Source organism: Garra rufa, chromosome 1 (assembly GCF_049309525.1).
Source record: "Garra rufa chromosome 1, GarRuf1.0, whole genome shotgun sequence".
Taxonomy (NCBI): Eukaryota; Metazoa; Chordata; class Actinopteri; order Cypriniformes; family Cyprinidae; genus Garra; species Garra rufa.
This window is the reverse complement of record NC_133361.1, coordinates 23,919,551-23,935,682: the sequence shown is the minus strand read 5'-3', so window position 1 is coordinate 23,935,682 and position 16,132 is coordinate 23,919,551. Positions and strand designations below refer to the sequence as shown.

General features: G+C 37.4%; 1 protein-coding gene across 1 annotated transcript; it reads right to left on the bottom strand.

Moving 5' to 3' along the window:
* Nucleotides 1-473: 473 nt before the first annotated feature.
* asf1ba (anti-silencing function 1Ba histone chaperone) lies at nt 474-14,697 on the bottom strand. Its single transcript, XM_073837681.1, has 4 exons — nt 14,244-14,697; nt 12,571-12,686; nt 4,160-4,336; nt 474-1,135 (listed from the first exon to the last, which is right to left on the bottom strand). Exons 1-4 carry the CDS (start codon nt 14,350-14,352, stop codon nt 944-946), a joined length of 594 nt encoding a protein of 197 aa, XP_073693782.1. The 5' UTR covers nt 14,353-14,697; the 3' UTR covers nt 474-943.
* Nucleotides 14,698-16,132: the final 1,435 nt, after the last annotated feature.

Below are 16,132 nucleotides of genomic sequence, written 5' to 3'. Positions count from 1 at the left end.
TATTTTTAGAAAGTTGGTCAGAATTTGAAAACGCGAACACCCTACGTCTATGGAATATTAAAACGAGGTCCGTCTTGTGCAAAACAACCACGCTGAGGTCATATACGCAAGTATATGCATTGCATTTCGCCACCTAATAAGTGGAATCAGTCGCAACGAACGACTAACCCCTAACTCGTTTTGCGATGCACATGTGATTGCATGGTTTACTGTGCAAAGCAACCGCAAATGCATTAATGCACAATGTGACATTGATGCTAATTAAACACCGATTAAATAAAAGAGACACTAGTTTGGGGTCTTGTCATAGATGCTGCAATAGTCCATGTTGCCAAGCAACAAGCAAGCGGCTTGTGTCACTCCAAACATGGTGAACTCCTGCATAATGCAACACAACAGCTTTTTTATGAATGAAAAGGCTGCACAGCTGCATCCACTCGGTGCACAAGGCAAATCAAAGTACAACTTCAATCACCTAACAAAACATTTATTTCATTGAAAAAGACACATATATATATACACAATATAATACAAAAATATTGTCCGCTGCAACATTTTACACACGTCTGTTAAATGAATAATGCATGTGACATCTTATCTGCTGCACTGATCTTCCATCCCATTTGGGTTTGAGAAAGCATCAAAAGGCTGATGGCATTAGATGCAGCACATCCTAATACCTAAATCATGTCTTGGATTCATGACTCACTCACTCACTTACTTTCATCATCAAACTGAAACGCAAACACGTTTATTGCATACTGCTGTATTCTGCACACCACTGATTTGTTTCAAATGGGTGTGACAACTCTAACAAAATTAGATACACCTTTATTTCTGATGTGTTTGAATAATCCTGCCGTCTCCTCCACAGTGTCCAGATTGACCTGAGCTCATGAGATGAGCCTTGAGATGTGAGGATTATTCACAGGAGCCTGCGTCACTACAAACAGTCCATGGAGTTGTCTGGCAACAGTCCGAGTGGAGGTGCTTTTCCAGGAGTGCAGGATGGGGGCAGCATGGAGTTGGGTGCAGGGTCTACGTTCTCTGAATCCTCCATTTTCTCAGCACATCCCTCCCAGTTGATGTGAAATCTGGTTACACGTGGGTTGGAGGCCAGAATGTTCCTCTGGAGCTGAAAGCAAGGAGATAAATGTCTTTGAATGCACACTTTAATTTTACAGGGATGAAAAAAAGGTGACAATAATACAACAACCCCTAGGGAAAATTAGCAAAATATCATCTTCGAAATGTTCAGTTACAATTAATTTTAGCACATTTTCTTTTGTTTTTAAATGAAACCCATTCAATATTCATGGAAAATTGTTTCCGCCAATAACAGAATTAAAGGCAATTTCAACTTTTTATCTGATGTTTTTCATGCAATTCTGAAGAAAAAAGTCACAATTGCTTTTTTAATGCATGCATTCATTTTAGAGATGCAACACAGTTAGTTGCGATTAATCTATTTAAAATAAAATTTATATTTACATACTATGTGTGTGTACTGTGTGACTTACTATATATTAAAAAGCAAGTTGGGGCCACCTATATTGAGGTGTTCATCCATTTATAAAATAAATAATAGCCTTTAGTTTACATAGCAGCCAAATAATTATGGTTTTCTACTGGATACTGCTAGTCCAAGACAGGCGGTATTAAAAACAACAGCCTTTTCTTTCATATTATGACAAATACAGTACTGTGCAAAAGTTTTAGACCACTAGTATTTTCACCAAGCAAAAATGGTTTTAAGTGAGTTATGTCTGTTTTGCTGTAGTGTGTCAGATGACATTTCCAAACATTCATTTTGCCATTAATTGTAATAATCCAGTGAGATTTTTGTTTGCACAATGAGCTTGACAACAGCCAGTGTTCCACACAGAGATCTGATTATATCATCATTCCGTCTGTCTAAAATGACAAGAAGCAGCACAAACTGAAACAGACTAAATCTAGAAGAATGCTCCAAGAGACATACCTGCAAAGCTACCTGAAAAACTATGCACAAGTGCACCTAGCTACTTTAAAGGCCAAGGATGGTCACACCAAATGTTGACTTAATTTAGTTAATAGAAGTTAATTGATAAAGAAAATCTATTGATGACATTATTTTCGACAGACTTCTTATTTTACAGCATTTTTACACAAGTGCCTAAAACTTTTAACAGTACTGTAGCTTTGCAGGTAGGTTTCTTAAAGCATCTTGGAGACATCATTGCCACAGTTCTTCTGGATTTAGTCTGTCTCAGTTCGTTCTGTTTCTTCATGTCACTCCAGACAGACTGAATGATGAGGAGATCAGATCTCTGTGTGGAGCACTGGCTGTTGTCAGACTCCTTGTGCAAACAAAAATCTCACCGGGTTATTACAATTAAATGGCAAAATGGAAATGTAAACTGATATTTCCTATTGACGCACTACAGCAAAAGATGGATATAACTGACTTAAAACCATTTTCTTTTTGGTGAAAATACAAGTAGCAAAAACTTTTGCACAGTACTGTATATCCAAGCTAAATGGATTGAATGAGAAAAAATACTTTTGTCTATCAGGAATTGACTGGATTGTAGAAAAGTTGTCATTACAAACTAAACACATCTAAGTTCAAGCTTACAGTCAGATGTGGATTGACAGGTTACTGGAGAAAAAGGACTGAAACATGTCTGAACATTGGACAACCTTACACTAATGCTTTTGATTAAAGATTACAAGAGCACTTGAATTTAAAAAAGGATGTGCGCCAGGGATGGAAATTAGTACCCGCCACCAGCCAATTGCGGGTGATTTTGTGTTGTGGCGGGTAAATAAAAATAACATACTTCAACCGGACGGCGTGAGGCGGTAATGCACCTTAACGTTGGTTGCGTTAAAATACACGAAGAAGACGACGACGACGGCAGACACTTTTAGGGGAGGCACACCTTCAAAAAAACGTGGCGATACATCACAGGCGTTAAGAGGTCTGTTAAAATATCTTTACAATCTGCTTTTGAAGAAACATATTGTATTTCGTGCTACAGCGCACATTCTGTCAGATGCAATTCATGGCACGTCTTTCTCAATATACTGTACAACGCGGCATTCATTCACATCAGATGATAACTCGGCGACAGAGTTCCACTCACACAGGGGCGTAATTTCCACTGGGGACATGCTTTTCAAAATCCCGTTGGTGTCCACCCAAATGGTTTTGTTAAGTAATCTCTTGTATTTTTGAATGCACGCTCTACGCTGCCAAGAGTTTTGCGCTATAGTAAAAACGAAACCAAAAGTAAAACGCGCATGCGCATTCAAAAGCAACTTAAATACCCTGCGTTTAGAGAGCGACTCCCCAATGCGCGCAAATTAGGCTACATAAAATATCTAGGCTGTTATAGTATGTAGGCTATAAGTCGTGTAGTTGTGAAGATAGCTCTGTATCATGATAGGAAAAATCAGTGAAAATGTCAGTATTTTTTTAGACTTGATATTAAATAAACTGCTCAAGTATAGTAGATCTTGTAGTATTAATTTTCACATGCAGCTACACATTGTCAGTTAAAAAAAGTGGCTGGTAAAAACATTTAGTTGCTGGTAGATTTTGAAATCCAGCAGCCACACTGGCCGGTGGACAAAAAAAGTTAATTCCCATCCCTGATGTGCGCGGATAAATCTTTTACAATAAATACTGCTACATTTCATTCAATTTAAAAATTGTCAATTCTGATTTAATGAATTAAGTGAATTTAGTGAATTAAAAGAGAGGGACATTCTTATTTCAAAGTGCATTTTTGGACAATTTATAGGGAACATGGACAGTTATTTTTGCACCTGACCTTAATGAATATGCATTGGTAGGAGTTTCCCTTTCAGATGGCTAAATTCATTGGATAAGAGTATTAAAAGGAATCACGCAATGCGATCTACTAATGTTTGCACTCGTTAAATTACTACGAATAACGCCCAAAAAAAGCATGTCTTAAAGCAGGCGGTAATTTGCGCTACTCTTGGTAGATTTCACTGGTCATTATGGAAATGATCTAGCTGCGTCTGTGCTCTTTAATGTGCGCATTGTTAGTAAATCACACTTAGATTTTTCCTCCCAATGGCACTTTTATGGAATTTCGCCTAGTAAACCTGGCCCATGGACTTTAGAGTGTAAAAGGTGGTGACATACCTGTCCATAGTCAGGTTTGATAGGCGGGTTCTCACGAAGCTCAGAGTCCGTGTACTCATTGTTCACATAGTAGCCGATGCGTATAAACTCCTGTCCTCTGTATGTGCATGTGATCAGAACAACAGTGACACCCACAGCATCACTCTCAGGTATTAGGGAGGGGTTTGGAGCATCCGCCTGTTGCACAAAAGACAAAAATGCCATAACAGAAAGTAATGAGGGAAGGAAAAGTGTTACTTAAAATACTTGCATGACTCAAACAGGGTGTAACTGCAGGGTAAGTGCACTTGACTTTTTGTGTGCACATTTAATACACAACAACATTACAGGACTAGTTCACCTATAAATGAGCCACACTCATGTAATTTCAAATTCACAAAACAAAACAAAAAAAAGTTCACACATGCTTTGCCAGCTAAACCTACTTTTGTATCGTATATACAGGGATGCAAACAGAGGTATGGTCAAAAAGGAGTGAGATTATCAAAGCCCGTGCCCCCGCAGCAAATATCGTATAATTACATTGCCACCAACATCTGCCATCCAGGGCTCATCCTATGCACACACAAAGTTCTTTATATGAAAATACACAGTCCCAGTTCCTTGGAAATTCTTAAAAGTAAAGAACACTGAGATAACGCTGGAAAATTGAATGTAAATTTTATTCCAAAATAGAACTTATTAGACTATTGTGCCAGTCCCTTCAGTACAGTGCACTTCTTCCAGCTCTCTACAGTTTCTTCTTCCTTGCCTCCAGGGCCTTGCATCAAGCTGCATTTTTCTGCTTTGCCACGTCTCAGGCGTGCCTGCCTTTCTTCTGCTTGAGCAGTGGTCTTGGCCCTCTCAGCACTTCCACAGGAAGCTTTACAGCAGGGTTCCTCAATTAGTTTTCACAGAGGGCCAAATTCTGCCAACAATACCACGCTAAGGGCCACGACCATGTTATGACCAAAATGTTTGCTCTTATCATCATTATTATTGTTGCCGCTGATGTATGTTTTTATTGTTGCTTTTGTTAAAAGATTTACATAAGAAAAATATTCAGATTTTCCCCCCCCACAGTCTGTTTTATTAAAATAATTATGAACATTTTTGTATTCAGATACAGAAAAATAAAGAACTTTGCCTGAAAGAAAAAATGAACAAAAAAACATGTACCTCCATGTCTGTCCAAGTCAGAGGTTGCATTAACCGAAAATTGTCTGTCATTGATGGAATGTTTAAATCAACGGAGGCCAGGCCCGTCGCCAAGGGGGGGCATTGGAGGGCAGTGCCCCCCCAAGTGACTCGAAGTGCCCCCCTGCCCATGACCGCGAGTTAACTTACTTTTGAGAACGAAAAACATTGATCTAGCATTAAATACTGCCAAACAAATCATCTAGCTCTAAAGGAGCACTAATCTCTACAACGGTAAACTAACATGAAGCTAACAACTAATCGTTTCCGTAACCTTTTTTATGCACATTTTGGCATATTGCATAAAAAACGCTGGATGGAAACGCCAAGATGCGTATAAATTCTAAAAATGCGCTAAGTAGGATAAAATTCTTATCTGGTAAGAAAACGTGCATAAACTCGATGGAAACACTTTTACCTAATACATTCCTTGATGCGCATCAAAAATTTGACATGTGACTTTGCGATCTGATAGCATAACTGGACCAACCAACAGGCCGATCTCATTGCACAGCATCTTCTAGTTCCGTCATTTTAAAATGCTTGAGGAAAGTCTCAAAGTGTTTCGTTATAATAAACTCCCAGAACTGTTTTCCCAAACAGCAGGCTCTGAAAATAAGATAACACGACTGCGTTTTGTCTGCGCGCTCTGAAGCTCGTAATTTATTGTATACAAGAAATGATCATAGGCTATAGCCTACAGTGTCTTCTCCCATACTACAGAAAATTTATTTTTTATTCGTGATATTTAGCGCAAGTTAATCAGGAAGTGACAATTTTGTTCTCTTCAACTCACTGGATGGTAACAGTGCTTTATTCGCAATTTTTTATGCAATATTCTAATTTTGCGCATAAGTTTAATTAACTCGGAAACACTGGCGTAGCAAGCAGGCGGGCACGCACTGCGCATGGGATTCTGTGTAGGGAGAAAAACTACATAAAAAAGGGTATAAAAGAATAAAATAAATAGTCCAAAACGAAATTTGTTTCACTTAAATAATTAACATATTATCAAAACCAAATTAAAAAAAAACTGTGCGACATGTCTACACTGAGTTCTGGTTGACAGCGCAGCAAGCTCAAGGAAACAGAGAAGGCTGAAAGTTACAAATTACATTGAAATGCACATTCCCTAAAATTAACTAATATTACCAACACCAGCATCTATAAAAAGGTTAACATTAGTGCTGTCTTTCAATCAATAAAAAAAAAAAAAAAAAAAAAAAAAAAAACACACATTTTTCGGTAATTAATCATGATTAATCGCATATTTATATTGTCAAAATTTCACACTGAACCTCCAAATTAAGGTAGAAACAACATGAAGTATATTTTAAATATGTGTTTAATGTCATCTTTTTACCAAGTAGCCTATTATTAATGAAGTATTGATATCAACACTGCTACTGGTGTCTCTATTAAATTAATTTTCTCTCAATTTTACATTTTAATTATGTCCATTTCAACATTACAGTATAATTGAAAGCCAATATTTTCAACATTTAATAGGCTGTGAAATATATAAAAACTTTTAATTTAGGTAATTTTAAAACGATCTTCACATAAACTATAAATTGTATATACATAAACTATACAGATTATTATTGCCATATACTGGTTATAATCGTGATTTTATGTATTTTAATTTGACATAAGTGTTTGTTTACCACAAAGTATATTTTGCCCATCAAAATAACATTCAAATTGGATCATAAGAGCTTTAAAGTGCTGAAAATGGTTGTGCAAAAAGCTTGAAAGTCATTTAAAAGTGCTTAAATTTGTCTCTCAAAAGGTTGTACAAACCCTGAAATGAATACAGTAATAACATTCGACTATGCTTAAGTTACTTCTGGTTGTCTGACATAGCCTACATCAGCGCTGTTTATAACAGAATTCTGAGCAGAATTTGAATGATTCTCCCTAGATCTTGCAGCAACCTTAATTCATTCTGGGCGAATTCAAACACTTTTCACTGGATCTCGCAGCACTGTGCAGTGTCGCAAAAATCAACATTGGTTCTCTACACTGCGTTCCAAATTATTATGCAAATTTGATGTAAGTATCATAAACATACATTTTTTAGTTTTTCAATTAAACTCACGGATGGTATTGTGTCTAATGGCTCTTTGGACCACTGAAATAAATCTCAGACACCGGTGATAAATAATTTGCAAGATGAGCCCAAAAAAGGAAAAGTACTTAAAAAGGACGTTCCACATTATTAAGCAGGCGACAGGTTTCAAGCAATATGGGAAAGAAAATGGATCTCTCTGCTGCCGAAAAGCGTCAAATAGTGCAATGCCTTGGACAAGGTATGAACACATTAGATATTTCACAAAAACTTAAGCGTGATCATTGTTCTGTGAAGAGATTTGTGGCTGATTCAGAGCACAGACGGGTTTGTGCAGGTAAAGGCAGAATGAGGAAGGTTTCTGCCAGACAAATTCATCGGATTAAGAGAGCAGCTGCTAAAATGCCATTACAAAGCAGCAAACAGGTTTTTGAAGCTGCTGGTGCCTCTTGAGTCCCGCGAACATCAAGGTGTAGGATCCTCCAGAGGCTTGCAGTTGTGCATAAACCTACTATTCGGCCACTCCTAACTAATGCTCACAAGCAGAAATGGTTACAGTGGGCCCAGACATACATCAAGACTAATTTTCAAACAGTCTTGTTTACTGATGAGTGTCGTGCATCCCTGAATGTTCCTAATGGATGGAGTAGTGGATGGAACATGTCCCAACAAGGCTGCGACTTCAACAAGGAGGTGGTGGAGTCATGTTTTGGGCGGAATATTAGAGAGAGAGCTGGTAGGCTCTTTAGGGTCCCTGAAGGTGTGAAAATGACCTCGGCAAAGTATGTAGATTTTTTGACTGACCGTTTTCTTCCATGGTACAGAAAAAGAACCATGCCTTCCGTAGCAAAATCATCTTCACCCATGACAACGCACCATCTCATGCTGCAAAGAATACATCTGTGTCATTGGCTGCTATGGGCATAAAAGATGAGAAACTCATGCTGTGGCCACCATCCTCCCCTGACCTCAACCAGATTGAGAACCTTTGGAGCATCCTCAAGCAAAAGATCTATTAGGGTGGGAGGCAGTTTGCATCAAAACAGAAGCTCTGGGAAGCTATTCTGACATCCTGCAAACAAATTAAAGCAGGAACTCTCCAAAAACTCACAAGTTCAATGGATGCAAGAATTGTGAAGGTGATATCAAAGAAGGGGTCCTATGTTAAGTTGTAACTTGCCCTGTTAGGATGTTTTTGATTGAAATAGCTTTTGATTTCAGTAAATATGACCACCTAATGCTGCAAATTCAGCAAATGCCTGTTTTCAGTTCTTTACAACCTATAAAATGTTTTAATGTTTTAACAGTGCATTTTCAGTTTTTTTATTTTTGTAATAAATACTGTGATCATTAGGAGGTTTGTTCAATAAAATTCGAATTATACCCGAATGGTTGATTACTTGAAAATTATACTGAATGTCATTTGCATTGACTAATTATAAAAATCAGGGAAAGATACCATTTGCATAATAATTTGGAACGCGGTGTAGTAAAGGCTGTTCTGAGCTCGGACAAGCGTGTTTGTGTTGCGGTCCTAGCTGATAAACGGTCCGCGCTGCGCAGCTCAAACGTGGCGCGCTTCGGTTTCTCGTTCGTTTCGTTTGCCGTTTTATGTTTCTCATATGAAACAGTAATAGCAGCGCTTATGAGTTGAATAACGCGGTGGTCGCGCCAGCTCACAAAATTTCGCCGCACCGGCAGAAAAAATAAAAAACTCATTGGATCTGCACCATTCACACATGTCCCACACACAGCCGTGAAAAAGGCGGCATCCGCCAAAAGGCGCACCGTTTGCATCCCTGTATATTAAAACTGACAAAGAAGGTATCAGTCACTCAGTATGTAGTTTTAATAATGTAAAAGGGTTTAATATTTATCAGATTATAAACTTGTCTATTTCTTGGGAGTGCAGTGCGCTTCTCGCATTTGAATGGTTGTAATATTGAATGATTCTGATACGTCGCGTTGTTGCATCGCGTCTGGTTGGGACACGTGACAAGGCAGCCGCTGCAAATCATTTGAACTTTGTGTCAGTAAGTCATAAATAGAACAAGGCATCAGTTTACTGTTCAGGATTTGTCCTGTTGCATACGCCGCATCTAGTATAGGCAGCATCACTGATTATAATGGGTTCTAATGTATTTTGTCGCGTCGCACAGCGCCGCTCGCTGACACGTTATCAGGTGCATTTGAATTCTCATGCAGGATTATTTGAAATTAGCGCGGGCCAAATATTTTTCTCTCACGGGCCGGATGTGTCCCGCTGGCCGCCTATTGAGGAACCCTGCCCTATACCTTCTACTGTATCATAACAAAGTGCAAAGTAGTTCACTTTACTCTGCCCCCCTTTCTCAATGCGCACTAAAATGTACAGGTTTGTTAAGATAAGCCCACACATCAGTTCTTCGCCCTTATGGTGGTAGGTGTTATTGAAAGTTACAGTTCGTCACTTGGCACTTCTGGTTGCATTCGCGAAAAAGCCAAGACCAACGGCTCGTTACTGTACAGACGGCAACAAACTGCTAGCCTCAAACTAGCACAAGTCCTAACCGAACGTTAGCATTAGCAGGCCTGATAGTGGAAAAAATTCCTGAGCCTGAACTTTTTTTTCCCTTGCCCCCGAGGTGAGTGGGGTGGAGGTACTATGTATGCGACGCACTTTTAACACAACTTGTTGGTTCAGTTCAGTCAGATAAAGGTTTTTTTTTTTACAAAAAAAGCTTATAGATTGGCATTTCAGCCTTTATCCCATTAAAATGAATAAATCAAGTATATAATGCATAACATTTATTTAAAACAATGTCCTAATTGTTTAGATTTTTAGAAAGCACATTAACTTCTTTCACATTTACAACTCTGTGTTTGCATAAAAAACATTGGTCGAGATTTGCAATAATCTGACCAAAAACAGCTAAAAATTTGTACGTGCAAATTAATTCTATGTCACGAGGGGGCGCTTTAGGAGCGCTGAAATATTACGGTTTCCCTAAGAATGGCTGAAAGCAAAGCAGCATTAACGCTGTTTTATCAGTCATGAAATGAAAATGCCAACGACACGTTTCTGAGGACAGTCGGTTCCCTTCAGATACATTCATATAAAGACAACAGTGCCCCGTTTTGACTTTGAAAGTGCAGTGAGCATATTTATTCAATGAAATCATTGCCTCTTAAAGTTTAATCCAGCTCTATCGCGATTCTCGTCTTTCCGTCCCCAACTGTAAGACCTCTTAAAATAATTAATCCTCTTCTTTTACTATTTAAAATATTTACCACTTTTTATGGCCTTAAATTTGATACAACTAAATTGAGTTTTAAGGACCCCATGAGCCCTCTACTTCAGGATAGCCGTCGGGCAGCCGGTCAAATAATGTTGGTAGCCCGACTGGAAAACCCAATAGCTCCGGGACGTCGGGCTAGCGATTTTGCGAGCCCTGTAAATATGCCTTTATCGAAATCTTTAATGTCTTCCCCTGGCTTCATAAACATATCCATGAATTACGGTTTGAGTTGCCAGTAGGAGACAATTGTACAGTATGGGAGCTAAAAACACCTTCGCGCATGGAGCATTGCCTTAACCTGTATCAATCTATTTGACAAAGACACAAGGCCCGCCCCTTCCCTACTTCTGATTGGCTCATCGGCTAGAATGTGACTTGTTTGAGTCGGCTGTGTCCAAATTCAGGGTCTGCATCCTCCTTAGGATCCTTCCTACCAGGTTGAAGGAGGAGGGGTCCTCCGAAGACCGCAAAACCTGGAAGTAGGTGGCAGTGAATTTGGACAGCCTACACTTCTTTCAGTTCCCTCCCTTCCCCGTTGCTCATATCCTGTCGCCTAGCAACCGTGACAGCGCTAAGCAAGAAGTAAGGTTATCTGTACTGCACAAAACAAAATAACTACTCTTTCATCCATAAAAGCGTTAAAAACACCTTCAATCACCAACAAGAAATTAGCTGTGTGTAAGGGGATATTCACACAGGCAGTAAGAAAGAAGCTAGTTTATGAAAGTGCTGTTTTTTATCATATATACATACAAATGTAAAAAAAAAAAAAAGCTTAACGCTAAAACCAAAGACCAAACTAGACAACCGCTGTAAAAACATATTTTTTGAAACGGCAGTTTTTTTTAAACTTCCATCATTACTACCGCTTGCTTCGTCCGCCATTATATGAAAATACTGGAAGCGCTCTGCCGAAAGGAATTGTGGGATAAGTAGGACGGGAAAGGATCCACCAGACCCATCCTTCAAATTCGGGGAAAAGGAGGACGTATTTGTCGGCCGCATTTGAAGGATCCTATGAATTTGGACAGCCTTCGTCGCTGCGCTGTGACGTAACATCCTTCAAATGAGTCCTCCGAAGGATGTAGACCCTGAATTTGGACACAGCCGTCAAGCTGCTCTCTGACCTGCACATCTCAGAGAAATGACAGATCAATATCCGCGAACCTGATTTTTTTTTTTCCCCGCAGCCACAGTACGCCGGAAATCCGGCGTGGTGCCGGAACGCTATCACCCCTGCATTAGGCTACACATTGGAAAGGGGGTAGAGTTATAAGGATAAGCTGCTACTAAAACATTACCGGACAAGATGGTGCTAGTCTATCCGGAATACTATTAAACAGAATTTCCTATGATAAAATTATAATGTGACACTCCCAAAAAAAAAAAAATAAACTCATCGGATCTGCACGATTCACACATGCCCACACAGCCGTGAAAAAGGCGGCATCCGCCAAAAGGCGCGCCGTTTAAATCCCTGTATATAAGAAAGGTACATAGGTTCACATAAATTAGTACATTTATAATTTTGATTGAACTACCTTTTTACTTTTAGATCTCATGATGGAACTTGACTTTTAAGTCCTGAAAATGTACAGGTGTTGAGTTCAGTAACAGAATGCGGTTGTCACACCCATAAATAAGTGAAATGTGTGTGAATGCAGCCATATGAATGACTCGAATACAGGACTGACAACTTTATTTTGCTGCTGTGTGATTGTGGCCAAATTAGAGTGACAACATGCACTTTGAAAATGGCTTATTTATTGACCTCATTTTTGTTATTTGCAAAGGAAACATTTACTAGATTATATTTAGTCAAAAGCAAAGCATTAAGTTTTTACAAAAATGGGTGTTGATAAAGATAATGTGTGTTATAAACTTACCTGAAACACAAACATATGTCGGCCTGCAGGAACTGGACCAACAAGGACAGAGTCAAGAGTCTGATCATACTCCTCGCTTTCTGCTGAGCCCACGTAAATTATCTTCCATTCGAGATCTAAAACACAGAAACAATAATATGATTATGTAAAAGATCAGATTGTACCATATAATGTGCAATAACAACTATAACATACACTACTGTCCAAAAGTTTAGAATTCTTAAAAACCAGTTAGTTTTTGAAGCTTAATACACTACCAGTAAAAAGTTTTTGATCAGTGAGATTTTTTTTTTAAAGAAGTCCCTTCTGCTCACCAAGCCTGCATTTATTTGATCCAAAGTACAGCAAAAACAACAAAATTTTGAAGTATTTTTTTTACCATTTTAAATAACCGTTTTCTATTTGAATATATTTTAAAATGTAATTTATTCCTGTGATTACAAAACTGAATTTTTAGCATCATTACTCCAGTCTCATGATCCTTCAGAAATCATTCTAATATTCTGATTTGCTGCTCAAAAAACATTTATTAGTATTATTATGTTGAAAACAGCCGAGTAGATTTTTTTGTAGGTTTCTTTGATGAATAGAAAGTTCAGAAGAACAACATTTATCTGACATCTTTTGTAAAATTATAAATGTCTTTAATCACCACTTTAGATCACTTTAAAGCTTCCTTGCTAAATAAAAGTATTGATTACTATTATTTCTTCCCAAAAAATTACTTTATTTCAGATAAATGTTGATATTTGGATCTTTCTATTCAAAGAATCGTGAAAAAAGGGCCTTAGATGTCTTAAATACTACTACTACTACTACTAATAAGGTTTCTTTAACAGCAAATCAGCCTGGAGCACCATGTGACATTGAAGACTGGAGTAATGATGCTGAAAATTCAGCTTTGATTACAGGAATAAATTACATTTTAAAATATATTCAAATAGAAAGCAGTTATTTTAAATGTTAAACTATTTCTTTGATACTTTGGATCAAATAAATGCAAGCTTGGTGTGCAGAATAAAATAAAAATCATACATTTTTATTTTATTTTAAAAAGACACCCTCTAAAATGTCATTCAATGTAAAAGTCTTGTCAGGAATATTTACAACCAAAATCAATTTATGATATTTGCCACTATCCTAGGTTTTTCCAATGTATCACTAAGAATGTTAAATATAACTTAAATATAAAAAACAATATGGTCCCATATTCTTTTATATATTTTAATATGTACAACTCAGAATAAGCATATTGTTTGAATTTTTACATAAATAGTTAGACTGAATGACAATGTAACATTTACAACCAAATGTAACAACCAAAATTTGACATTTTATTCTCAAAAAACTTATTTGAAAGCTTAAAAGCAGACACTTTACTTACATTTATCGTGCTTTCTATGGACATGAAATCACTTTTGTATATTTCTTTTGACGTGGACATCTTAACGCCTTTGACCCATGTATTATAGCATTATTGCAAGTTTTAAAAAAGACAAAATGTTAGATGAAGAGTGTTTTATAACTGAGAAGAATAAAGGATAAGTTACAGCTTTCTCGCACGCTTCAATCACCCGCCATTCTGACGTCATCTGGAGGAGTAAGCGCGTTAGCTAGCAAGCTAATGAAGAACGAGCAAATATATCAAAACTAAACAAAACTTTAATACTCACCCTCGGGAAGGTCCTCCATGCACTCAAAGGTTATTTCGAATTGAAACGGGTTTCCAAATCGACTCGGGTTGTCCAGGACAGCTACATTTAGCACTTGTACTTTTGCCATAGCTCTACTGTAGTAACAAGGAAATTGACACGATTTACCCGCTAAAACAATACAAGACCGACAATCCGAAATACACAAATTCAAATACTCAACGGACGTTTTCAAGTAAAACTCCAAAAGATTTAACGTTAGCTTCGCTTAGCTTGCGAGGTATTAGTGCAATACCGTAGAGTAACGTTAGACTATACTGTTAAAGCAGGAGAATAGAGAAGTCTAGGTTGTCTCTCCTCCCAGATTAAAAGGAAAAAGAATTCAAAATACGATTTAGAGTAACGAGTAGACGTAAAACTAAAGTTACTTCGCGAAACCCGTTACTTAAACTGACAGACAATACAAGCTGCGTCGTCTCCCGCCAGAGTTTTCAGACAGCTCCAGTAAGCGTCACACAGAAACCGGATTGGTCTGCGCGCTGATTGGTCAGTCAACCAAAGGTCCCGTATTCTGCGGACGCTGATTGGACGGCAGTGACAGCTGTTAAATGAGCGAGTCCTCCTCCTCATGGTTTGCTGCTAGCCGCGTCATCTGTCATAGCTAAACTTGGCACAATGTATAATTGTGGATTTTAAATATATATATATTAAATGATTAGAAAACAAAGGTGAAGGTGAAACCGTAAACTGGGTAAATAGTACTAACAAAAATCAGTTGCTGAGACTTTCACACGCATACAGTTGAGGTTAAAAGTTTACATACACCTTGCAGAATCCGCAAAATGTTAATTATTTGATCAAAATAAAAGAGACCATACAAAATGCATGATATTTTTTTTTTATTTAGTACTAACCTGAATAAGATATTTCAATATGTTTACATATATTCCACAAGAGAAAACAATAGTTTTAATAGATTTTATAAAAATTACCCTGTTCAAAAGTTTACATACGCTTGATTCTTAATACTGTGTTGGTACCTGAATGATCCACAACTGTGTTTTTTTTTTTTAGTTATAGTTGGTCACAGTTAAACTGTCTGCTGTTCCCTGAGGTCCCACAAATTCTTTGGTTTTCAGCATTTTTGTGTATTTGAACCCTTTCCAGAAATGACTGTATAATTTTGAGATCCGAGGGACTGCAACTATTACAGAAGGTTCAAATGTTCCCTGATGCTTCAAAAGGAAACAGGATGCATTAAGAGCCAGGGGTGTGAACTTTTGAACAGAATTAAGATGTGTACATTTTCCTTATTTTGCCTAAATATCATATTTTATTCATTTAGGGCTGCACTTTAGAAGCTACAAAAGATACTTACATGTTCCCCAGAAGACAAAATAAGTTAACTGATTTTCAAAAAAAAAAAAAAAACTTCTGTAATTTCTATTTTTCCTAGGCAGGATTCTTTTATAATTAGAAACATCCAAGATCAGCATTTATCTAAAATACAATTTTTCTAAAGTTTGTGGGGGTTGGGGAATATAGAAATGAATAGCCTACTTTTAAGGCGAGACACTGCAGGTTAATAAGGTAAACGAATTAACTAATAGTTTTAACCTTACTTACTCAGTTGATTGATTACATTGATAATTGCAAACAATTTTTGTATTACAAGTTTCCTAAAATGTGAGGCTTTAATATACAAATGAGGCATTATTTAATGAAATATGCACTAATTTGCATACATTTCTAATACAAAAATCTGAACACAGCATGAAGTCAGTTTCAAAAATTGTGTTTAATTTTTTAGACATTAGAGTCAAATGTTTTTACAGAAGAAATATTGGGTCTAATTTTGTCACTCCATAATTCAGAAAATACTTAGAACAAGCAGAAAACTCTCTCTCTCT